The 25,568-nt window shown below is 42.5% G+C and overlaps 2 protein-coding genes and 1 long non-coding RNA gene across 8 annotated transcripts in view; 1 reads left to right on the top strand and 2 right to left on the bottom strand.

Moving 5' to 3' along the window:
* Window positions 1-25,568, top strand: part of LOC140682313 (uncharacterized) — a 51,555-nt gene that overhangs the window by 1,767 nt on the left and 24,220 nt on the right. The window lies entirely within an intron of this gene.
* On the bottom strand, window positions 442-19,630 carry LOC100190610 (NAD(P)H dehydrogenase, quinone 2). 5 transcript variants are annotated; one of them, NM_001245534.1, is given in 8 exon segments: window positions 2,476-2,783; window positions 3,671-3,772; window positions 4,145-4,258; window positions 5,762-5,892; window positions 6,777-6,894; window positions 6,897-6,941; window positions 8,339-8,391; window positions 8,723-8,795. In NM_001245534.1, coding segments are annotated over 6 exon segments (663 nt in total). In that variant the 5' UTR covers window positions 6,921-6,941; window positions 8,339-8,391; window positions 8,723-8,795; the 3' UTR covers window positions 2,476-2,609.
* Window positions 12,793-19,637, bottom strand: LOC100220924 (N-ribosyldihydronicotinamide:quinone dehydrogenase 2). Of its 2 annotated transcripts, none has more exons than XM_004175520.6 (7): window positions 19,504-19,637; window positions 19,292-19,351; window positions 18,035-18,199; window positions 17,021-17,151; window positions 15,950-16,063; window positions 14,513-14,605; window positions 12,793-13,632 (listed from the first exon to the last, which is right to left on the bottom strand). In XM_004175520.6, the coding sequence occupies exons 2-7, from the start codon at window positions 19,296-19,298 to the stop codon at window positions 13,459-13,461; spliced, it is 684 nt and encodes a 227-aa protein (XP_004175568.5). In that variant the 5' UTR covers window positions 19,299-19,351; window positions 19,504-19,637; the 3' UTR covers window positions 12,793-13,458. The 2 variants fall into 2 exon arrangements, with proteins under 2 accessions (XP_004175568.5, XP_072780199.1); XM_072924098.1 differs by having other exon boundaries at window positions 19,292-19,344; window positions 19,504-19,562.

The following is a 25,568-nucleotide window of genomic DNA, read 5'->3' as shown; positions in this document are numbered from 1 at the left end:
AGCTCACTGTAGTTTAAATGCTGCAATTTTGTGTGCATCCACACTGTGAGGTATCACAAGGAGAGCACTATTGAACCTGCAGTCCAGAGAGTCTGGGACATTTGTCAGGTAAATAAAGCAAATGCAAATATAGACATGGAATATTTTATAATTGGCCACCATCTCTGGTGGGCCAATTGTTCAGTTTTGGTCTTCTGCAAGCCCAAGCATCACAGAAATCTTTGGATAACATTTGACTTCTAAGTGGTTTTTTTTTTCCTTTTTATGATCAGTTGGTTTGTCTGGTTTGCTTATTCTGCTGTTTAGCTTTGCATTGTGTATGGGGCCAAAGGTGTGGTCTAAAGATGGGAAGAGAGATGGCTGAATTTATTCGAATTGCTTGGTTGACAACTTGTCAGTCTCATTCAGTGGTGATTTGCCAACAAGCACTATGCAAAGAAAGAGTTTTATTTGTCATTTATTTATATGTGCTTGGAGGTTGGTGCTGCCAGTTTTGACATTCCTTCCTTAAATAAATAGGGAAAATAAACTGATCCAGAAATGCAAACTGAATTTACAGAGAAATGTCTTGATTCTGATAGAGGAGAAGGAAAGATTATCTTGAAATGGACAAAATGATTGTACATTTTTAGTGCTTTTCTCAATAATGAATTTATCTGAGCAGAAGTCTTCAATTTTAGTATTAATGAGAATTTAATAAGCCTATTAGTTTCTTATAACTTTAACTGAACTTGTATTAATCTCAAACATTCACATACTTAGTACTACAAATCTCAATCAACTTATTTAACTTAGTGCTACCATATGTGTGGGAGCTGGCATGTGTCTGTCAGATAGTGTCAAGTATCCTCAACATACAGATCAGTCTGACATTCTTCATCTAATAGTTAACCCCACTAAGCTCTGCAATTGATCCAAAGCAGTAAGATTGGTTTGACATTGCAACTTCTGCTTTTACCTCAATTTCCTTCTTTCCTGAGTAGTCTGCCAATTGAACACAGTGAATAGAAGGATGATTTCTCTTCTATGCAATTTTAACATTTGCGCTCAGATTTCTCTCAGTAACTTTAAGTTGTTCTCCTTAAGTCTTTAAGGCATGAATCTGCTTTCTCCACAACTCAGATGTGTAACACTTTCTTCCTTATTCCCTTTCACTTTCCTTTTCCTATAACAGAGCTGTTGAGCCAAAGCAAATTTCTTGCTTCTGCAACCTAAAGACTCTGACTCACATGCCTCACAGCAGAGGCATCTGCAACATTTTGGGGCAGCTCTGTTTCCTGGGAAATGTCTCTGTTGGATGTGGCCCTTCGCTTCATATGGGAGCAAACAGGAAGACTGACCTTTCCCTGTGGTGGCATTTCCCAGTCTGGAGTATCAGCTTACACAGAGCCTCCAGAGCTTGGGCTCAGCATGTTTATTATCCAATTAGTCCCTAAGGAACTGTAAGGCTGGGGTGTGATAAGACTGCCACAAAGCAGGTATGGCAGATGCACTTGACAGGGACTCAGCGAATGGGTTCTTACAGAGACCACATTCTTTTAACATCAAAGGGCAAAGGCAGCTGTTAGGTGAGCTGGTCAAAGCAAGAAATTCAGTAGCTAAGTGAGAAACCCACCCCTTGCTATATGCACAAACAGGGTTAACAACTCTAAAGCACAAAAATAACCCTTCTACATTTACAGGTAAAAATCCTGGATATTAAGGGCCAGGCAATTAATTTATCCCATAGATCCTGACCCATAGACAGACAGTGCATCTGCAGGCTTTCAGGTTAGTGCTCTGCCTCACTAACTGCTGGTGCTGGAGATCTCCAAGGAAGCTGATCGATGCTGATGCTGGAGGGGAAGCAAACACCCTCCAGACCCAAACACCAACATTGACTGGTGTGAGTGGGCAGGCAACAGACAGGATTCCTTTTGGAAAGATACATACTTTACCTTCCTTTGTAGACTACAGCTCCCTTTGTAATTTGTCCACATATCACTACATACATATTTAATTTTTTCCTTTTCTGGCATCTGTCATAGCTTTAATATTGCTATATAGATAGGATCTGGAGAAGCCTAGATTTGATCTAGAGAAGCCTAGGGCTGCCCACAAGGCTTTCCAGCTGTTTAAGACACTTTGCAATAGTACATCCTTTGGCAACACTACTCATAATCTGGTTTCGTTGCTCCAAGGCAGAAGTGTAGCACTATCACAATCCATCTTGGGCTTTTAAAGGTTGAGTATGGGCACCATATTCCCTGGCAAAGGAGAAAGAAGTGGCAACTGGTACAAAAAGTGTTAAAATAAATGTGGCCACATACTGTTTCACAAGCAGCAATGGTGTAATCTGCCATGAAACACCATGTGTGCTATCAACCACAAGGAGGCAGGATGATGGTGTTTATGTGAGCAGAGAGAATTTCACAAAGAGTTTTGCACCCATCCTTGAAGGGAATCTCTTGGGAATCATTGAAGACAAATGCACTGTTCTCAGTTAAACTGCTAGATGCAGTATTGAAAATTCTTAAAATATAATTGAATTAGGAGATTAGTGTTCAGGTATTTAGATAGAGCATCAAAAAAAATGGAGGAAAAAAATCTTGTAGTCTTGCACCTGAACACTACTTGAAATACCACTCAGGAGAGCAGTTTATGGGTTCTTCCTTCCAAAGAGTCTTCAGACGCTGGGTCCAGGCAGCCAACATCTCCTTCCTCTTCTCCTCAGAGACATTCTCTGGAGCATAACAGATGTGAGGTTCAAGGACTTTGACACCACAGAAGTGCATGATTCCATGCTGGATGCAAAACAAAGAAAGAAATGCCTCAGGAAATATTTACTCTTACTTTCCTTTGAAGAACATGGAAGATTCAAATCTGTTGTGTTTCTCTGAGTCGATATCAGCCAGGTTCTCTAAACCTGTGCGTTTATCAGGCAAAGGAAAATAAAGTGCAGAAGTTCACCACCTGTCCAGACAGACATTATTGAAGGCATTCAGCAGAATAGCACACAAGACACTGAAACAGCAACTTCATTTACTCTGCTCTGTGGAATTTATTTTTAACTGCTGTTAATTCCACAGAATAATTTTCCTCTTTGGCAGCTGTTCACTGTTCAGTTTGCAAGGATCACAGGAGGCCAAAAGTTCATTGTTCAGTTTGAAACTCCTCAGATGGGTCTCTAACTGCAGTGCTCCACATCTACTTCTAAATTTTTTTTTTTGTTAAACTTTTTCCCTCTGGCTTAGCCAAAGGTTCCTGTAGGAAGACTAGTACCTGTGGAAACAGCTCAACTTGCCATTGTCCCTCTGTGTGTTTCTGAATTTAGAGCTGTGTTTCACATTTTTGCCGTGTTGAACTGCAAGCTCTGCAGTTGGACAGCTCCACAGGAGCAGGCAGCTGATAACAGCGTGGGGAGGAGACCATGGAATTTTGTATCTGGAAGAAGCTGGCAAAACTTGCCTTACCACCTGTATTTCCCAAACCATGCTGGGTACTTCTGAAAAAAGAGTATCAATTAGAAGAGGAATGCTAACAGTATACAACCTGCAGATCCCTAGAACTGACAATCTGAATATTAACTATTATATTTCATATTTTAAAAATACCCAATAAAGCAATTGTTAAAAATAGATGGAATAATAAAAAATTATATAGACAATAACCAAATGTTCATATATTATACCTGCATGGGCCACAGGACATAGCGAATATCACCACCAATACCTTCTTTTGAATATATCTCTTGGCTTACTCCCGTGGTGAAAGAAAACAGGGATAACTTGTCCTAGAATTAGGAAAGTTGTGGTTAATTAAGACATATTTAAAGAGGAGTGCCTGAATGGTTCAAGAGATATTCAGGTAAACCTGGACAGCATGGATTTCTAGGGGAGAGGGTGACTTCTTCTTTCCCAGACCTTACATGAAGTGGCAGTTCTGAGGCAAAGATTGATGTCATACAATTAGACAGTGTCTTTGGAAAGACAGAGATTAAAGAAAAGGAATTATGTGTCTGACACCCTTGTGTGAAGTAGGGCTGATACTACTTCAACATAGTGAAAAGTGAGAGCTGTAAACAGCTACAATGGAAAAGAATGAACAAGGACCCATAGAACATGATGCAAGCCTTGACCTTAGTAAAACAATTCCAAAAACATACCTGGAGCAAACCACCATCATAAATCTTTGAGAAATCGTAAGCAAAGCCTTGGACCAAGACTCTGTCCATCCAGCCCTTCAGGATTGCAGGCATGTTGAACCAAAACAAGGGGAACTAGGCAAAGAGAAAATGACCTGGTTAGCACAGAGAGTCTGGGCCACCCTTAGGCCAGGTTTATAGGACAAATCCTGTCCTCTGAACCTGCTCAGATCCTGTATGTACCTTCTCCAGCTCTCTGTCAGTAGAGGTAGTAACTATGCCTGGCAAAAGAAGCTGAAGTGCTTTCTTCTGTTTGTGGTAAGCCACAGGGCCAGACTTGAGTATCTACAGCACACCAACATTGTGGTGCATGTGAGGGCTTCCATCCAGAATAAAGTTGTAATGTGATGAATTGGAGGGTGCAATTTAATTCTGATTTAAGACTGTACAGAATCATGTCTCCTATGGCTGAAACACAAAGGAAACTACTATTGTATTAGCAGGATTGACATCTGGTGATCAGTTCTGATCTGACAGTCTGCTGACAAATGCCAGGGCATCATAGGAAAGACTTATTTTCAAAGCCTTATTTTCATGACCCCAAATCCCTTTACTGAGAAGAAAAAGTCTTTTTTAACAGTTGGACCCTTGGTTTCTGGATCTTCCAGTTAGCCCATGGGACTGCATGCCAAAGCTATCATGTCCATGGTATTATCTTGACTGCTTAATGGGCTCTTATATGAGGCTGCATCACTACTCTTAAACCTTTATACACACTGCACATAGAGGAAGAAATTCTATAAACATGTAACCACATTCAGCTTAATTAATGGAGAAAACAAAATGGAAACTGGGCAACCACCACAGTAACTACAGTGAGTTTAGTCTGTAGCAAACTTGTATTCCTTCATGACATCCTTTAGAGGCTTTTAAAATTTCTTTTTTATTTTCTCCACCAGAACACACTCAATTCATCATAGCATTTTACACATGAAACATAGAAGGCAACTACTTCCTACAGGGCATGTCTTACTGTTCTTATACGGGAAGCGATAGTGTGAAAATTACAATGACTTAAGAGTGAAATGCTTAACTGATATATGGCCCCAACCTAAATTTAATTTAACTTTGGACAGAGGAATATATATAGAGATGTCTAAGGCCAACAGGAACACAGGGAAATCTAAGGCTACTACTTCCCTCCACAGTACTTTGTGATTTGTAGACACTGGGGACAGAGCTGGCATAGTGGAGAAAAGACATGGGTTGTAAAGCTCTGTTATCAATTCCCAGTAGTGTTTCTGCAACTCAGCAACAAATGACAACAGTCAACTTGGGAAAGCCCAATTCCCTGATTTTCTGGCTGCCCCCAGCTCCTTGCCCAGGAAATAATCCTTCCTCTGCTTTCTGCCTGCCTGCTATCCACGGTCACATAAGTCTTTGTGCATCTACCAGGAAGTTTGTCCCAGTGTTGGGGAGTTCCTGGGGTTGCTGTTGTTTCAACCTGCATCATTGTGCTACTCAATTACTGGATTTACTGTAGTAATGACCCAGATAATTGTACTACTGATCTGTAGTTTCTACTGTACCATTTACCTAAAGTCAACATCACAACTGAATTCTGTTTAAAATAATGACCTGAAAAATTAGCAGGTCTGCTTCCCGCACTTTCTTCTGCTCTTCAACCAGGTCTTCAGACAAACATCCTCTCTTGTAAGCTTCCCAGGTTTCCACACCATAATTGAACGCTTCTGAGTTGTGCAGGTGACCTGTGGGTAGAATTGAAAAGTCATTCCTTGCCCCCTGTGCAGTATCAGTGCCAGATAAGGGTTGAATGCAGGTTGCCATTCACAGTTCTAAACTGAGTTAACTGCTTTCCATTTTTCCCACTTTTTGTCTTTGTTGGATATTCAGCATCAACCCAGATGATGGTCACTTGATTTTAAAAAGGAGAGGAACATAGGATCTCAGAGTTCCAAAGCTTCATCTTCCTGTAGCAACACAGGAAGTGCAATATGAGGACCTAAGCTTGCCTCAGGACTCTGGGGATGCAGGTGCAAGATTTAAGAGAATGTTGTGAATTGTTCTGCCTCTGCCTTAGGGCTTGCTGAGGCCATCCTGCACTTGTAAGCACTATGGAGCTGCTTTCCGGCCTCTGTAACTGGGACATTCACCAAGGGATGGGGAACCAGTATTGGGAATCAGCTCTACTGATTGCACTAGCAGATCATCAGTCTCTAGTAGAAGACAGGGGCAGTTGTAGCCTCGTGAGCTAAACTGTAGCAAGTCCCAGAAGGGCATCTGAAGGCATTTCCTCTCCATGAGAAATGGTCTCTGGAGGCTGATTATGGACACGTGCTAATGTCTTTTTTCCTGTCAGTAATTTCACTGTGATACAAAGTTCACGTTCAGGAGTGGACTTTTAGAAATGCAGATGTCTGGTCATGGATAAGTTTCTTATTAATGAATTTTGTTTCTTACTAATCTCTTGAGGATCTGATGGCTGGAGCACCTCTCCTATCAAGACAGAATGAGAGTTGGAGTTGTTCAGTGTGGGGAAGATTTCAGGGACAGTTTCTTCAGCCTTCTGACACCTGAAGGGGGTCTTACAAGTCACTGGTTTTTGAGAGAGGCATATTTTGGTTGGGCTCACCAACAATGTCATTCCTTGTTGCTCTGGGCTCAAACTGCATGGCGTATAAATCTGACACGGTGACACTGCAGCCCTGCTTGGTCAGCTCTTCCACAGCAATCTTCAACAAAGATCCATTGAAGGACTTGGGCTCTTGATGTGCATACACTATCAGGACTTTTTTCCCTGGAGGCAGAAAGAAAACCAGGAGACCATTTGGAATCCAGGAGGCAGGTGCAGAACAGTTTGTAGAGTTGGGGTTCATTTCTTGCTCCTTCTGTGGTGTATTTTCCCAAGGACACAAAAGCAGTGAAAGCAGAGTGACAGTGGCAGCATTTGACTCCTGCTCAGCAGCACTGAGTGACCCCTGAGGCCCTGATTGCTGCATGTGCCCAGCCCAGCAACTCTGTGCTACACTGGGCTTTCCTAGGTGGAGCTCAGTGGACAGAGTACCCATAGAGTTCCATATCAGGTCACGCTACCCTACATCAGCACAATGCACCCCCTTCTCTTGAGACAACATTTCTGTTGGTCTGATTCCACTACCATCCAAAAAGCATTGCCAGATAGATTGCCTGAATATATACTTGAAACAACATCTTAGAGGTTAGAACACCTTCCTACCACAGTGGTGGTTCCCTTCCTGATCTTTCATTTCAGTGCTGTGCAAGTTACAACACTGGGGTAGGGAAGATGCTCCTGTCCCACTTCAGCACAATCACAGTGACTTCTGTAGAGAGCAACAGGGTTTTTTTTTCTCAGAGATTAGATTCTTATGTGTATTTCAAACTGTTGTCAATGTGGATTCAAGGTAAACTGAGTGCCCAGGCAGTTGTGTAGGTATGAAATATCTGAGAGGCATGTAACAAGACTCTGCTCAAAGAGCTCCATGGTGTGCTTTATTAAGCATGGGTCCTACAATTTTAATAATTCTCTTAAAAATCATTCATCAGTGAAACAAAGGAAAGATTTTGTATGGGGCTGTTGTTGTTTATAGATAACCAGAGAGGGAAATTTACAGGGACTATTGAAAATGACAGGAGTTGCAGAACATGCAGCTCTTGCTTCCTGACTGCCAACACAAAAGCTCAGGCATCTCCTGAACTCAGTTTCTCTGTGGCACAGCTTCTGGATATGGGTACCTAATGTCTATGAAAGAAGAGGTATGCAAAAAAGACTATTAAAACTTGCAGGTCAAATGCTATCATAAATTCAATGTGTCTATAAGCTCTTTAAATCCCTGCTCCTTACCCTACTCTGGAATTTCAGGAGCAGTTACAACTTCGCTGTTTCTGCCAGACCTCAACAAATACAGCTCAGTGATTGTGTGTTATCAAAAGCTCCAAAAGGTGCTAAGCTTGATTATGCAAAAATGCTGATTTGTTTCCATTTCAGTGGAGCTGAGGGCACTTGGGCAAGGGGTTTGGAGAGACTGGAGTTTTCCAAGGCATCACGTACTGAGGTAATGTTAGTCTTTTGGAAAAGTAAGACCTCAGTGTCCCAAAGGCCCAGAGGCCTCATCCCTGAGGCACCCAGCGCCCAGGGCTGGAGCGAGCAGCATTTTCACCCGGATTTGCTCTTACCTGCCATTGCTGGGGAGCGCTGGGGAGCTTCACTCTTGATAATCTGGTGCTGCCTGAGAACTCAAGTGAGAGACTGGCGGTGAGAAACATCCGGAACGGGTGCGAGGGGAATCGCTGTTTCAGCGGAGATGCCCCGTGGTGTGACTGCGGGCACTCACGCAGAGCCGGGCACTGGCCAAGCGCGGCCGCCGGAGCGGAGGGGAGCCGCCGGCTCTCGGCCCGGGCCTGGAGCAGGAATTCTCCTCCGGCTGCCCGCGGCACGGCCGCCTCGGCCCGGGCTGCGGCGGGCGCACGGCGCCGCTCCCGGTCCCGTGCCGCCCTATGGAAAGCGGCTGCGGCTCAGCCCCGGCGCCCCGCTCCCGGCGCAGCCCGGGGTGCCCTTACCTGCCCCCGGGGCCCGCAGCACGTGGAGCGGGGATGGAGCGGCCCTTCCCGGCGGCCCCGCTGCCGCCGCCCCGGGCCCTGGGCAGCGCCAGAGCGGGGCGGGACCGGGATCAGCACCGCCCGCCGCTCCGGATCCGCCGCTGTGACAGCGTGTGACACCTACATCATCTCTGGATATTTTTGTTTATTCTGGGTCTCTGCTCTTCTCCAAGTACAGAGCTCGTCCTTCATTTCTCTCAGCAACGCAGTATAGGAGCTCCTAAACCATACATCTACCCTTATCTGCTCTTCCAGGGATGGCACTGTCTGCTTTGTGCCATGTGTTGGCCCACATGTGCATCTGCTGGGAGCAGGGGCTCCTCCCTTCTGGCTTTCTGGAAGGTGTCGCATGGGAAAGACAGGTGGGACACAGAACGATGCGGGCGGCCCTGGGTTTGGAGAGATAGGACAGCCTTGGTGATCACTTTCAAGGAGAACTTTTCTCTCTGAGTATCAAAACTGCTCTATGATGGGCAAACTGAATAAACAGCTTCGTTCTGAGACCTTAGGAAAAAGAAGAAAGAAAAAAAAAAACAAACCCAATAAACAAAACAAACCACCACCACTACCAACAAACAGAAACAGAAACAAAACAAAACAAAACAAAACTCAAACCAAACCAAACCCTCCCCCCAAAAACCCCCCAAAAACCCCAAAACCGAGTGCAGTCGTTTCCCCTGGAAAAAAAAGTTGACAGTGGAGCAAGTAGAACTGATGCAGGACCAGCACGTTCCTGTTTTCCACCCATGCTGGATTAGCTGGTATTGAGACAGAACTGGAGTTTAATGCTCCGACAGCTCCTGATGCAAGGGCTGATCACACTTACTGTGAAGAGGAGACTCAGGACCAAATGCTGAATTGTCACACTGAGCTCACTGTAGTTTAAATGCTGCAATTTTGTGTGCATCCACACTGTGAGGTATCACAAGGAGAGCATTATTGAACCTGCAGTCCAGAGAGTCTGGGACATTTGTCAGGTAAATAAAGCAAATGCTAATACAGATGTGGTATCTCTGGTGGGCCAACTGTGGAGTTTTGATCTTTTCCTGCCGTCCCAAGCATTACAGGAGGCTTTTGATAACATTTGACTTCTGAGTTTTCTTTTGGTTTGTTTTTCTAATTTTGAGATTTGTATTTATTTATGGGGCTGAAGGCAGTAAGAGAGATGGCTGAATTTATTAGAATTGCTTGATTCAAAAGGTATAAATCTCATTCAATGTGGTTTTTCCAGCATGTACTAGGTAAAGAAAAGCGAGTTATTGGCATCTATTTACATGTGTTTAGAGGTCACACCTTTGACATGTAGCTGTTTTTGTTTGTTTGTTTGTTTGTTTTTTGTTTGCTTTTTTTTGTGGGTTTTTTGTTTGGTTTTTTTTTTTTTTTTTTTTTGTGCCAGCAGGATGAAAACTACTGTGTGTGAAATTTGCAGTTTTCATTGCACCGCTGGAAAAATTGTAGGGACTGATGAATAAAAAGCATCAAATCATCTCACCATGCTAGACCAAATGGTTACCAATGGTAACCAAATGGTTTCCTCGTCCCTTAATCTTAACTAAAAATCCAATCACAGTAAGCTTGTGCCATAATGGGATGGTGACTTTGTACCTGTTTTCCTTGTATTAACTTTAAGGGCTGTATAGTAGCAGTAAACTTTGCCAACAAAGGTTTAATTTTTAAGTCTCTTTCCTCTCCTCCTGTGGTTTGCAGCCAGGTATCTCTTTAGAGACTTTTCCTCTCCATTTCACTAATGAATTTTAAGATCTGTAGCAATCTGAGTGTGTTTGTTCTCTGGCTGTCTCTGGCTTAACACTTTGCCTGGCCCAGCAAGAATGAGTGCTCTCTCACACAGGAGGTTTCCAGCTCAGGAGATGACTCAATGCTAGAAAATTAATTCTGGGCTCTATACCCTGTCCAGAACTCTGGGGAGGGGGATCATCAGCGGGCAAAAGTAAAGTATTTTTCCTAGTATTTCTGAGGAAGTACTTGTCTATAGTTTTTGCGTTATCTACCTTTTAATCTAAAAGTAAAGCATTATCTGGTCTGATTGATCCCCCTGCTGTCAAACAGCCACAAAGATATTATGCTGTAGAGGTGATTTTAGAGAAAGAAGCTGTGATCTTAGGTAATTTTGCATTATCTGTGCACCAAAACGCATATTGTGTTTCTCAAAACCCTCAGAGAACTGAGGTAGTAGAAACTGCAGCAACTAAAGAGCTGATGCTTGTGGAGAAGGGTTGCATCTCCCTGGGGAGTGTGAATGCAGAATGGGATGCTCCAAGGGCCTTGGGAAGCACCGTGGTTGGTGACTGACTGCAGCCACAACTTTTCACTGCAGTTAAATTCAAAAGAGCACTACCTGACATTTCCCATAGATGCTGAGCAGTGGCCTAGCAACAGATGGCAGAAATACAAGGGTGTATGTGTAGAGAGGATTGAGAGAGGATTGACATTGAGAGGATTTTATTTGCTCTTGGATTCTTACTGAGTTCCAGTGAAGAATCACCTTTGCTCTGTATGTCTCACTGGGGTACTGTATTTGCAGTTGTGGCAATCTGTTACGTGGACAAGATGGTTGGGTCTTGGTTTATTCTCTCTGTTGGATGTCAAGAAAATGCTTTCTCATTTCATCAAGGGAAATTCAGAGAAAGCTGTGGGGCATTTTTGGCTCCACAGTCCTGGGGAAGAATGTAGTCTTTTGTCTCCTTCCTGAGTTTTTAAAATATATCAGAATTCCCGTGTATGCAAGCTGCATGAAACTGAGTATTTTAATACTCTTAGAATGATGAGACAATTATCCAGCACTGACTTGAGTGTAGCATCAGCTTAAATTCTTTGCATCTCTTCTGTAGAATATAGTCTCTTTAGGCTTTAAGCTGTCTAATAACACAGTAGGATTTTTCTTAAAAAAAAAAAAAGAAATTAAAAGAAGTAGTACTTGAATTGTGCATGGTATTAGTTATTGGCCGTTTCTCTCTTCAGCACAAACTTTTGATGAATAATGTATTACAAAGTATATTCCTCTGCAAGCAGGCAGCTCACCTCAGTGATGTTGCTTCAGGAACCAAATATTAAACCACAGAATGAACTACACCACCTTAAATGTCAGGTTTTTTGAAACCTGAATTAAAAGCACCTTACTGCAAGACATCAGTCTTGGTTTCTTTAGGCTATGAGGCTTCTTGGTAACATTATTCAGATGAGTATCTTTTTGTTTTCTTCTGTTGTTCTCCAATTGCAAGCATGTTTGACCTGCCATTTCAGAACTCCAAACAAAAGAAATACCATAATGATTTCTGGAAAAAAATTGTCGTAGAAAAAGATCAGACCACTGCTTAGATATCCGTGGGAAAGCAGGACCACCAGCAACAAAAAACAAATACCCAGACTAAATGGAAGTGGAAAGCATGTTCCTTTATACCTTTCTCCCAACCCGAAGTGCAGCTACAAGTTACTCACCTGATTCTAGCTCCATTCTCATGAAATCAATGCTGGTTTGGCAGGGTGACATTTGACTTTTAGCATAATGTGATTTAGAATTATTCTTTAGTTCAAAATGCCTGTAATACTTCCAGTGCCGCTAAGACAGCAATGCTGGCACTTCTTTTCTTTCTAATTACTAAGCACAAAGGAGTCTCTGTTGGTTTTCTATGTGATAAAATTCCCCCAAGTTTTGGAAAGGCATGTGTCAGAACACACGTGCAGCCCAGCACAATGCCCTGCATAGCACACACTAAAAGCACATCAGGACAAGGACAATAATTCTTGGCTCAGCACCCACTGCCACTGCACAGCTGATGGCTTCCAAAGCATTGCAACAGCAGCACTCTTGTGGAATCTGAAAACTTTGTCTCACATGCCCCACAGCAGACATCCGCAACTGCTTGGGGCAGCTCTGCTTCCTGCGTCCCTGCTGGATGTGGCCCTTCACTTCATATAGGAGCAAACTGGAACAGGTGACTGGTGTGAGAGGGCAGGAAAAAACTAGGATTCCATTTTGTCTCTACAAAGGGTAATCAAAACAGAGAAGTCAATTTGATTTTAGGAAGTTGCATACTTTACAAATGGAAGTTGTAGTCTACAAAGAAAGGCAATTCATGCATATACCAATATACAAAATTTGCAAATTTTTTCACCTTTCTGGTATCTGTTATGGCTTTAACATTGCTTTGTAAATATGTCTGAAATCCTGGGGCTGCTCACGAGGCTCTCCACCTGTGTAAGACACTTTGCAATACTACATCCTTTTGCAACACTACTCATAATCTGGTTTTGTTGCTCCAAGGCAAAAGCTCTCACAACCAATGACAAGTGACTTTGAAATGACAAGTTTGGTATGGGCAAAATATTCCCTGATGAAGGAAAAGAAGTGTTAAAATAAACTTGGCCATGTACTGTACTGTTTGACATGCAGCAATGGTATAATCTGCCATGAAATATCATGTGTGCTATCAACCACAAGGAGGCAGGATGACACCGTTTATATGAGCAAGGAGAACAAAAACAGTTTTGCACCCATCCTTGAAGGGAATCTCTTGGGAATCATTGAAGACAAATGCACTGTTCTCAGTTAAACTGCTAGATGCAGTATTGAAAATTCTTAAAATATAATTGAATTAGGAGATTAGTGTTCAGGTATTTAGATAGAGCATCAAAAAAAATGGAGGAAAAAAAAAATCTTGTAGTCTTGCACCTGAACACTACTTGAAATACCACTCAGGAGAGCAGTTTATGGGTTCTTCCTTCCAAAGAGTCTTCAGACGCTGGGTCCAGGCAGCCAACATCTCCTTCCTCTTCTCCTCAGAGACATTCTCTGGAGCATAACAGATGTGAGGTTCAAGGACTTTGACACCACAGAAGTGCATGATTCCATGCTGGATGCAAAACAAAGAAAGAAATGCCTCAGGAAATATTTACTCTTACTTTCCTTTGAAGAACATGGAAGATTCAAATCTGTTGTGTTTCTCTGATTCGATATCAGCCAGGTTCTCTAAACCTGTGCATTTATCAGGAGAAGGAAAATGAATTGCTATTAAACACACAGGACTGTCCTCTTTGGATGCTGTACGGTGTTCAAGTTGCAAGGATAAGGGACAGTCTGAAGTCCATTGTTTTGTTTGAACCTCCTCAGATTGTTCCTGAACTGCAATGTGTTTCACATCTACTTCCATGTTGATTTCCTGGATTTTTTTTTTTTTTTTTTTTTTTTTGTCTTTTAAGATTTTGCCTCTGGCTTAGCCATATGATCCTGCATAAAGGCTAGTGCCTGTGGAAGTTCAGCTTGCCATTTTCTCTCTGTGTGTTTCTGAATTTAGAGTTGTGTTTCATGTTTTTGTCACATTTAGTTGTGAACTGTGCAGCTGGACAGCTCCTCAGGGGTAAGGAGCTGCTAACTTCAGTGGGAAGGAGACTATGGCATCATTGACAAATTGGGTAACCACGGCGAACAGAAATCCTGCATGCTAAAGCTAAAGGAAATCCTGTAACAGCAGACACACTGGAAAAGCTGACAGCAGAAGCTTTCCCCAGATTGCAAGCTGAAGGACGGGGGACAAAACAGCTTTAAAACTCTATGGACCTTTGAAGTAATCTCAAGATTTTAGAGTCAAATTTATAACCTGCAGATGCTTGGAGCAGGCAACTTAATTACTTCTTATTATGTTTTGTATAAAATAAACAATAAAACAATTGTTTATGAATAGCTGGAATAGTAAAAGTTAAAGCAAACAATAACCAAATATTCATATATTATACCTGCATGGGCCATAGGAGATAGCGAATATCACCTCCGATTGCAAACTTCTCTTTGCTTCCTCCCGTAGTGAAAGAAAACAAGGATAGTTTGTCCTAGAATTAGGAAAGTGGTGCTTGAGTTAGACATATTTAAAGAAGAGTGGCTGAATAGTTCCAAAGATATTTGGGGGAACCTGGACAGCATGAATTTCTAGAGGAGGGGGTGTCCACTTTCTCCCCAGATATTCCAAGGACTGGCAATTCTGAGGCAAAGATTGATGTCATATAATTACATCAATGGACTGAGTGTTTAGGCTTTGGGCAGAGATGGGTTAAAAAGAAAATAAATTATGTGTCTGACACCCTTGTGTGAAGGAGGGCTGATCCTTTTTCTTCCTTATGCAACAGTTGGAAAACTGTCTCTGGAAAGCCCTCTGTTACTATGAAAAATTCTATTCCTGTCCTCTGCAGAATTTTTTTGCCAAAAACGCCCTTCAAACTTGGGCTTGCTTAACCACATGTTTCTTCTGCTCCTGTGATTATGGTATTAGCCAGGTGCTCAGCTTCTCTCATCTCAGTTTGAGCTACTGTAATCGAACTAACATTTTTCCAGTGCAGTATCCCAAATGTCTTGAGCCTGTACTCCATCTGCAGCTGGGATCATTGGGGATTATACCTATTTATGTCAGTGAGGTAGCCATTTCTAAAATGTAAAGAAATTTAAATATTTGACATTCTTAAGAACATCTGAACTAACAGAGATTAACATGCAGTGAAATAAATTGAAACTAATATTGACTGTTTTTTGATGCTGCATTTGTTATCAAATAAGATCTATCAGAGATAGTGGGCCAGAATTTTCAGGGATATTCTCAGTGCTGTGGGGAGTTAAAAATGTATGAATTGACAATGAGAGATACTGCTCATGTCAAAATAAAAGCTACAGAGAGGAAAAGGTTCAGAGTAGATAGTTGTGACAGAGGCTCACACTCTGAGTATTTCAGACTTCTGATTAAGTTTTATAGTTCAAGTCCAACCTTTGACACCTAATCCCAGAACAGGACTTTGACACCTAGCATGTCAATCATTACAGGTAAGAGCAGTGCTATAGTCACAGGAGGACTGTAGTTATAGAAAGCGGATTGATATAAACCATTTGCAAGCTGTATGCTACCACAGTATACTCTTATACTCCTAACAAATTATAAAGCCCACATAGTTGGCCAATAAAGGTCTTTAGGAGATAGTGTAAATCTTTAGGAAATGCTGCAGTGTCCTTATTTTCTTACCCTCCAGACTGTGTTAAAAACCCAGAAAATCACTCAAAATGTTACCAAAGCATTATTTCAAAGCAGTGAAAAGTGAGAGCTGTAAACAGCTACAATGGAAAAGAATGAACAAGGACCCATAGAACATGGTGCAAGCCTTGACCTTAGTAAAACAATTCCAAAAACATACCTGGAGCAAACCACCATCATAAATCTTTGACAAATCGTAAGCAAAGCCTCGGACCAAGACTCTGTCCATCCAGCCCTTCAGGATTGCAGGCATGTTGAACCAAAACAAGGGGAACTAGGCAAAGAGAAAATGACCTGGTTAGCACAGAGAGTCTGGGCCACCCTTAGGCCAGGTTTATAGGACAAATCCTGTCCTCTGAACCTGCTCAGATCCTGTATGTATCTTCTCCAGCTCTCTGTCAATAGAGGTAGTAACTATGCCTGGCAAAAGAAGCTGAAGTGCTTTCTGTTTGTGGTAAGCCACAGGGCCAGACTTGAGTATCTACAGCACACCAACATTGTGGTGCATGTGAGGGCTTCCATCCAGAATAAAGTTGTAATGTGATGAATTGGAGGGTGAAATTTAATTTTGATTTAAGACTGTACAGAATCATGTCTCCTATGGCTGAAACACAAAAGAAACTACTATTGTATTAGCAGGATTGACATCTGGTGATCAGTTCTGATCTGACAGTCTGCTGACAAATGCCAGGGCATCATAGGAAAGACTTATTTTCAAAGCCTGCCAACATTATGCCACCAAACCTTGTCTAAAGCCAACAGGAACACAGAGAAATGTAAGGCTGCTACTTCCCTCCACAGTACTTTGTGATTTGTAGACACTGGGGACAGAGCTGGCATAGTGGAGAAAAGAGATGGGTTGTAAAGCTCTGTTATCAATTCCCAGTGGTGTTTCTGCAACTCAACAACAAATGACAACAGTCAACTTGGGAAAGCCCAATTCCCTGATTTTCTGGCTGCCCCCAGCTCCTTGCCCAGGAAATAATCCTTCCTCTGCTTTCTGCCTGCCTGCTATCCACGGTCACATAAGTCTTTGTGCATCTACCAGGAAGTTTGTCCCAGTGTTGGGGAGTTCCTGGGGTTGCTGTTGTTTCACCCTGCATCATTGTGCTACTCAATTACTGGATTTACTGTAGTAATGACCCAGATAATTGTACTACTGATCTGTAGTTTCTACTGTACCATTTACCTAAAGTCAACATCACAACTGAATTCTGTTTAAAATAATGACCTGAAAAATTAGCAGGTCTGCTTCCCGCACTTTCTTCTGCTCTTCAACCAGGTCTTTGGACAAACATCCTCTCTTGTAAGCTTCCCAGGTTTCCACACCATAATTGAACGCTTCTGAGTTGTGCAGGTGACCTGTGGGTAGAATTGAAAAGTCATTCCTTGCCCCCTGTGCAGTATCAGTGCCAGATAAGGGTTGAATGCAGGTTGCCATTCACAGTTCTAAACTGAGTTAACTGCTTTCCATTTTTCCCACTTTTTGTCTTTGTTGGATATTCAGCATCAACCCAGCTGATGGTCACTTGATTTTAAAAAGGAGAGGAACATAGGATCTCAGAGTTCTAAAGCTTCATCTTCCTGTAGCAACACAGGAAGTGCAATATGAGGACCTAAGCTTGCCTCAGGACTCTGGGGATGCAGGTGGAAGATTTAAGACAATGTTGTGAATTGTTCTGCCTTTGCCTTAGGGCTTGCTGAGGCCATCCTGCACTTGTAAGCACTATGGAGCTGCTTTCCGGCCTCTGTAACTGGGACATTCACCAAGGGATGGGGAACCAGTATTGGGAATCAGCTCTACTGATTGCACTAGCAGATCATCAGTCTCTAGCAGAAGACAGGGGCAGTTGTAGCCTCATGAGCTAAACTGTAGCAAGTCCCAGAAGGGCATCTGAAGGCATTTCCTCTCCATGAGAAATGGTCTCTGGAGGCTGATTATGGACACGTGCTAATGTCTTTTTGCCTGTCAGTAATTTCACTGTGATACAAAGTTCACGTTCAGGAGTGGACTTTTAGAAATGCAGATGTCTGGTCATGGATAAGTTTCTTATTAATGAATTTTGTTTCTTACTAATCTCTTGAGCATCTGATGGCTGGAGCACATCTCCTATCAAGACTGAATGAGAGTTGGGGTTGTTCAGCATGGGAAAGATTTCAGGGAGAGTTTCTTCAGCCTTCTGACACCTGAAGGGGGTCTTACAAGTCACTGGTTTTTGAGAGAGGCAATTTTGGCTGGGCTCACCAGCAATGTCATTCCTTGTTGCTCTGGGCTCAAACTGCATGGCGTATAAATCTGACACGGTGACACTGCAGCCCTGCTTGGTCAGCTCTTCCACAGCAATCTTCAACAAAGATCCATTGAAGGATTTGGGCTCTTGATGTGCATACACTATCAGGACTTTTTTCCCTGGAGGAAGAAAGAAAACCAGGAGACCATTTGGAATCCAGGAGGCAGGTGCAGAACAGGTTTTAGAGTAGGGGCTCATTCCTTGCTCCTTCTGTGGTGTATTTTCCCAAGGACACAAAAGCAGTGAAAGCAGAGTGACAGTGGCAGCATTTGACTTCTGCTCAGCAGCACTGAGTTTCCCTTGAGGCTCTGATTGCTGCGTGTGCCCAGCCCAGCAACTCTGTGCTACACTGGGCTTTCTTAGGTGGAGCTCAGTGGATAGACCTGCTTCATAGCAAGTCACACTGCCCTACATCAGTACAACGCAGCCCCTCCTATTGAGTCAACAAGGAAAGAGGAATATTTTCTATGCTGTAGCAGTTGTGTATAGATAACCAGAGAGGCAAGTTTATAGGGATTATTGGGACAATGGACAAGGTTTGCAAAACATGCAACTCCTATTTCCTGACTCCCAAGGCAAACATTCTGGCCTCTCCTGAGGTAATTTTCTCTGGGACACAGCTTCAGCCTGGAACAGCACCTGCTGGGTGACAGGCAAGTTTCCAGTGTCAGGGAAAACTAGTAGAAGCAGAACTGAATATTGTATGAAACAACAGCACATTTTTAACTTAAATGATAAGAGGTAATTATTTCACGATGATGCACAGTGTCCGTGGAATAAGAGTTCTGCAAAAAAAAAAGAAAATTAAAACTTGCAGGTCAAATGGTATAATAAATTCAACATGTGCACAAACCTTTTAAACTCCTGTCAATATTTTATTCTGGAATATAAGGAGCAGTTGCCTCTTTCCTGTTCCTGCCAGCTCCTAGCAAACAGGGAGCTCTAGGGAGTGCCTGGCGATGGACAAGCTCCCCAGGGTGCTCAGTTTGGTTCTGCAAAGCTGCCTAATTTTTTCTCTTTTGGTGGAGCTGAGGGCACTTGGGGAAAGGGTTTGGAGAGACTGGAGTTTTCCAAGGCATCACTTACTGAGGTAATGTCAGACTTTTGGAAAAGTAAGACCTCAGTGTCCCAAAGGCCCAGAGGCCTCATCCCTGCGGCACCCAGCGCCCAGGGCTGGAGCGAGCAGCATTTTCACCTGGATTTGCTCTTACCTGCCATTGCTGGGGAGCGCTGGGGAGCTTCACTCTGGATAATCTGGTGCTGCCTGAGAACTCAAATGAGAGATTGGCGGTGAGAAACATCCGGAACGGGTGCGAGGGGAATCGCCGGGTGCGCGGCGCCGCTCCTGGTCCGTGCCGCCCTCTGGAAAGCGGCTCCAGAGCAGCCCCGGCACTCCGACCCCAGCCAGGCTGGCTGCCCTTACCTGTTCCTCGTGGCCCGCAGCACACCTGCGGCGGGGCTGGGAGCGACCCTTCTTAAAATCACTGAGTATCCTGATCTGGAGGGAACCCAAGGATCATCGGGTCCCACTCTTCCCGCAGCCCGACCAGGCAGACCCTGGGGCAGCGCCAGTGCGGGGCGGGACCAGGATCGGCGCCGCCCGCAACCACTCCGGCTCCGGCTTTTTTTCCCTCTGCTTCTGGTTTCGTTTGATACCCCACAGTTGTAGTTCTTGTACTGGGAGTGGCAGCGCAGGGTTAATCCGTGCTCTTCTCCCCTGTTCTCTGGTGATTTTGTGGACTTGCAGCATGTGCCGCCTGAACCACCTTTCTCCTGGTGGTTCTGTTTCCAGAAACCGTTCTGTACTTTTAATCCTTCCCAGTACTCTTCTCTGCCCTTTTCCAGTTTTGCTGTATCATGTCTTAAAGCAAGGAAACCACCTTAATGCATAGGTTTCACACTGTGGACATGACTTGCATATACCCAGTAATCTGATGATTTTCTGCTCTGTGGTCCCTCTAATTCCTGATGTAAAATTTGTGCTTTTTTGACTGCTATGGACTGTTGAGCTGATGACTGTGTGAAATTATCTGTTATAATTAGAAGATTTTACTCCCGTGTGGTGATAGTCAGCTCATAGCCCTTTATTTTAAAAGTGAGGCCAATCTGGTTGGTTTGTCTCCCATAAGCATTTCTTATGGTTCACAAAGACTGAAAACAACTTTCACTTGTCTAACCTCCTGAGCAGCATTCAGAACACTCTGCTGGTCTCAGTTCTCACAGAGGTTAGAAACATCCCTTCTGCTCTATGAACGACTTACCTATTGGAGGAATTTGGCACAGGTTTGTAGCTTAAATACAATTCTTAAGATATATTATGGGTACACTTCCCTACTGGTATCTAAAATACTTTTACTCTTGATTTGTAGCCCCAAACCATCTAAAGAAGATGAATAACTTTTATTCTCTGAAAATCTAATCAGGAAACTTGATTTTCTGTTGATTTTCTTGGGGCAGGTATTGGACACATAGGAGAGGAAGGTGGAAATACTTTTACATTTTTTTCTTAATTGTTGCAGTATTTGCTTATTGGTCCATTTATTTAGAAATTTTATGAGTTGGATTTAATTCTGTCTTCAGCTTGAGAGAAACCAAACACCCAGTCTTAAAGAATGACCCCCAAATCACACTGCAAGTTGTTTATTCTGGAGTGGGTACATGATCAGTTCTTGTTGAAGCTGTTTCACTGCAGAAAAATACTTTATGTTTTGGTGAAGGAAAAGAGAGAAAGTGGGCATCATTTTATTACTTAGGCACTGGGATGACCTTGGAACAGGAAAGCTTCAGTCTCTAATGTCAAGAATTGCTGAAAATTTAAACATGCAATAGCAGATGACTGCTGTAGTGACCCACCGCAGAAGGTGAGGGTAACCCAGGTTCTTGTTGATAAATCCCTTGGGGAGGATTAGAGGGAAACAACACTGAATGATTGGTAAAGAAATGCTTCCTAATGTCCAGTCTGAACCCGCCCTGGTGCAGCTTTGAACAATTCCCGCTGTCACTGGATCCAGGAGAGGAGAGCTCAGCACTTCCATCTAAACCACTCTGAAACAGACAGGTTTGTTGCTTCAAGGCAACAAAGAGTTGAGCCATAAACACAATCAAAGCCATTACAGATGGTACAAGCACATACAGCACTTAGGTTGATTGGTTTCTTCAGCAATTGAGCTAGATGAATGTTTCCACTCTCACTTTATCAGATGACACAGCACACAAGGAGGGCTGATGGGCAATAACTTGTATAAATTCATCTGGAAATGCTAATACCTTATTTGTGTGTGTGTATGTGTGCATTTTCTTCTGTACAAATTGCGTACTGTGGGTTAGAGTGCTAGGGGCGGTCATCTTAGAAAAGAAATTCATTAGGATAAATGAAATATATTAGAATATAACACCTCAGGAACGACTTTAACTATTCTTACGCCTTTTCCTAGGATTGATACGAAGTTTACTGTACACATTGTTCCGTCTCTGGAGTAGTATATCAATGTTTTAGGAGACTGTGCATCTAAAGGATATTTGTTGTGCCCTCTAGCGCCCAGTGTGTGGGTTTACCTTTACAGCAGAAGTGAAGCCTCCACCGAGGACGACCATTTAATCCCTAAGGCAAATTCCGTCCCAAAAAACCTGTTTTTAGAATCTTTGCTGCCAGTTGTGAGAACTCCGGGATTGATTCAGGGGTCTCGTGTGGTGGCAAAGTCTCTCCTCCAACCTGTGCTTCCAAAGAAAGACTCCGCAGCCTCTTGTGGTTCGGTCTCAAGGCAGTTTATTGCTAGCTATCTAAAAGATTGTCTTCGCCCGCTGCGGCTGCTTTGGTCAGCGGCCCAGGCAGAGGCACACACTCTCTTGACACCCTCACTGTCCGGTGTCTCCGTCGTTTCTCTCTCCGCCCAAGGCTGCTGCTATCTTTTATATGATATATTACGTATTATATGTTTACAGATTTTCTCCAATACCTACTATCTATGTTACAATGTGCTCTTCTACTCTAAACCAATTTGTGAGTGCCAACATCACCAAGAACATGGAGGTAAGGAAGAAGAAGGAGGAAGAACAGGATCAGGCCCACTTTCCTCCATCTTAGAACTCCTGACCCCCATGTACAAAGTAAAACCCCCCTGTACAGGTGTTAAAACTCCCTTGTACAATACTAAAAAATTTTTCTCTCTAATTTGTGATTACTTTTATTATACCATCTAACTCTCTGTGACTGCTTGTTCCACCTTCAAAGTTGGTAATTCATTCCATGGTTCAAACTCAAGATCACAGCTGTTTTCTGCTGCTTGCCAGGGTCTAAAATGCTTCTGACCAAGGCCTGGAACCTCTAAAAATGTCTGAGGGACATTTTGAGTTCCGACATCTCCCCTCTCTGTTTGAACCAGAAACACTCGCTTTACCATGCTGTTCAAGGTCTTTCGAATACACACGAAAATGCATGGTAGAACAAGCAGAAGAACTACAAGTCCTATAAGAATATAAAATGCTATTTTCAAAAGTTCTTTCTACAATGGTGAGATATCAAAAAAGCTAAACAAATCATTCCACTAGGATCTTGTAACTTTGTTCAATTTGCTAATACTACTCTGTATTTGTTTTATATTTTCATGAATAGATTTTGAATGATCGGACAAGTTCATGCAGCACATCTTCTCAAATTCTTCACATCCGTGCCCATGTGTCAGCAGCAAATAATTAATTGCCGCCCTGTTTTGAAGCACTGCTTGCCTTGCACTGCTGATGTCTGTTAACATGTCACTCAGTGCAAACAAAATGGCACGATTGTGTTTGCTCAACTAACATGCTATATGATCCAATTGTGTCAAGGCCACCCCTGATGCTGCTTGGGGTGAGAAAATTGCTACTGCAATTCTCTGAGATTTGTCTCAGGTAGAAACATCATCATCACAATTTGGACTATATTGTTCAAGGGATCTTTTTTCTTTGTGTGTCTGCTTTTGTAAAGTTTTCAAATCAGGCGTTAACAATGAGAGTTTCTCAATGTTGCATGGACTGCCCTTGATTTTTGCAGGGATAGCAGGCCAAATTCTGTCTCCGCAAATGAAAAACATTCCCTTCGGTAAAGTGGCTGGATGTTGAAGGGATGGTTTGCTTGTCATTTTGGTATGATTGCACTAAGATGACGCATTTTTATAAAAAGGCTGATTCGGAGTGACATCTATTGTATGATTATCTGTCTTTGCCACTCCTGATGAATTAAATTTGATGCACCATTTCATTTTTGTTGACCCAAAAATGTCTAATTCTGGAGGTTCTAAATGAGCCACAGGAAGGTACTGTGTCCAAACATGCCATCCTTCCACAGGATCTGAAAAAGTTTTCAGAATCTTTGGAGGGATGCTTTTTGGAATTGGCCATTTCTCCACTGGCACACCTACTAAGCATGTTGAAAATGGTTTCCCTGGCTTTGAATGAGTCAGACAAATGCTGTCTAGACCCGCTGCCTTTGCCAAAGTTTTTCACACATTTTCTTTTGGTTGTTTCATGGGAAAGTCTGTCTCATTGCCCAAGGCAATAGGCAAGAGAATGAGGCACATGAACACTATCTGTCTGAATCCCATGTCTATTCTCCCACCTTCTGTGAGAGACCTTGCAATGCAGCAACACCCAAACAACACTTGATTTCCCAGGAAAAAGAAAACTCCCCAAGTCTCTGGGTGATCAATCGTTGTCTGATGTGACGTTTGCAGCCATTAGTGTGAAAGAAATCCTATTTAAGATTAGTTTTCCGTAACTTTTGCAGAGAACAGAGCCATTGGGGGAATGGTTCTAAGCAGTGAGTACTGTGGTTCTGCACTGAAAAGGAAAAAAAAAGGAGAAACTGAAAAATAATATCCAACAGAAGATATGTCTTTCCCCCCATACGTGTCACAATAACACTGTAGCTATTCGTAGGTTTGTATTGTCATGTGATAAAGATGACAATCATTCTTGCATTGATCTTTCTCTTTAGAGCAGAAATGTTGATGGGCTTGTGCAACAGGAAGGAGGGAAGGAAGGAAGTAGAAGGACTGTGGGACTACCAGCCTCTCACTGTGACCTGTTTTCCTCTCTGTCTGTATGGTAATAAGCAACAGAAATTGAAAATGGTAACCTCTGGGTTTAAGTCTGTCATACAGTCTCTAAATCAAAAGCAAACCAGGAACAGGGATAGTGTCCCAGAAAACATCTCTTATCAGTTGTTTAGCTTATTTTTAAACTTTGTGATGTTAAATATTTAACACTATGGAAGTATATAAATTAAATATATATCTAAGGCTTTTATCTGTTTGAAACTGAATTGCAGCTTCTGCTAGAAGATCAGGTGTAAGAGGACTATTCAGTCAAATACAAATTTGTTACTTTCAAATTTGTAATCCCTTCTGTAATTTTGACTGAGGAGTCTGGCCTGAAATGCTCTTTTGATGAGAGGCTAAAGTTTCAAATCTGCCTATGAATTCAGTCTTTGTCTGTAAAGCATGGCATATCTAGGATTTGTCTTTGCATCTGAATAATGAGACTCTTTGCTAAACATGACTGTCTTTCTTTGCCCCATTTGTGATAGCAAAAGGCAATAGGAAGTGTCTGCACTCTCCCTTGATTACTTGTGGAATAGTTAATGTAAATATAAAGTGAAATTAATATTAGCTGGTACTTAAAGAGGCAATGAATAAGCAGTTTAATTTCAAGGCAGGGTACTTTATGGAGTATTTGAACTGAGAATGGCAATGCATTAGTTATGATATAAAAAAACTTGAATACATCTGAGCATAGTTTTCTGAGAAGGTATTTTAAAATCTGATGATATTTTACAGCTCTACCTATCTGACTTTGAACAACTTTGAAACACAGTTTTAAAAATTGTGAGCTTTTTCAGGAGAGAGGTGAAGAAGGGACTAAGCAGATTTTCTATGCCAATAATTCTTCTCTTAGATGAAATAACAACTTGGGAGACCTGTTTCAATAGTCATTGCACATAAAAATTGCTTTCTATCCCTAATGTAAGATTTACATTTGGCTATTATGGAGAAAAGGCCATACATCATATTGGCATTCTGTTTTCATATTCAAGATGATGCTTCTTTAGATTTGAAAAGCGATGCTGGAAAGAAGCACAGCTGCTGCCTGAAGTCTGTTATGGTGGGGGTAACAATCCCACACAGCTGATCAACTGTAGAGAGGCAGCAGAACGTACATAAGGGGCTGCCTCTGGTGAGTCCCGTGACATGTGTGACATTATGTATTTCAGAAGCAACTAATTCTAGATATTCTTTCCAAAGGAATTTTTACAGGTTCCTCTCACATGCCAGAGTACTAGTCTGAAACATCTGCTGACAAGTCATTCTGTGCACCTGCAAACGCCATGGGGAGAAAAGCCAGGGAAATTAAGAGGGAGCATCCCCTTGCTCAGTGTGCCATGACCTCATTCTGGCATTTGTTATGGGATGTACCCATGATAGTAACTTGGTGATTGCTTTCCAGTTACTGTTG

This window comes from Taeniopygia guttata, chromosome 2, assembly GCF_048771995.1.
Source record: "Taeniopygia guttata chromosome 2, bTaeGut7.mat, whole genome shotgun sequence".
NCBI classification, from domain to species: Eukaryota; Metazoa; Chordata; class Aves; order Passeriformes; family Estrildidae; genus Taeniopygia; species Taeniopygia guttata.
The sequence above is the reverse complement of the archived record's forward strand: the minus strand, read 5'-3'. Positions and strand labels throughout refer to the sequence as shown.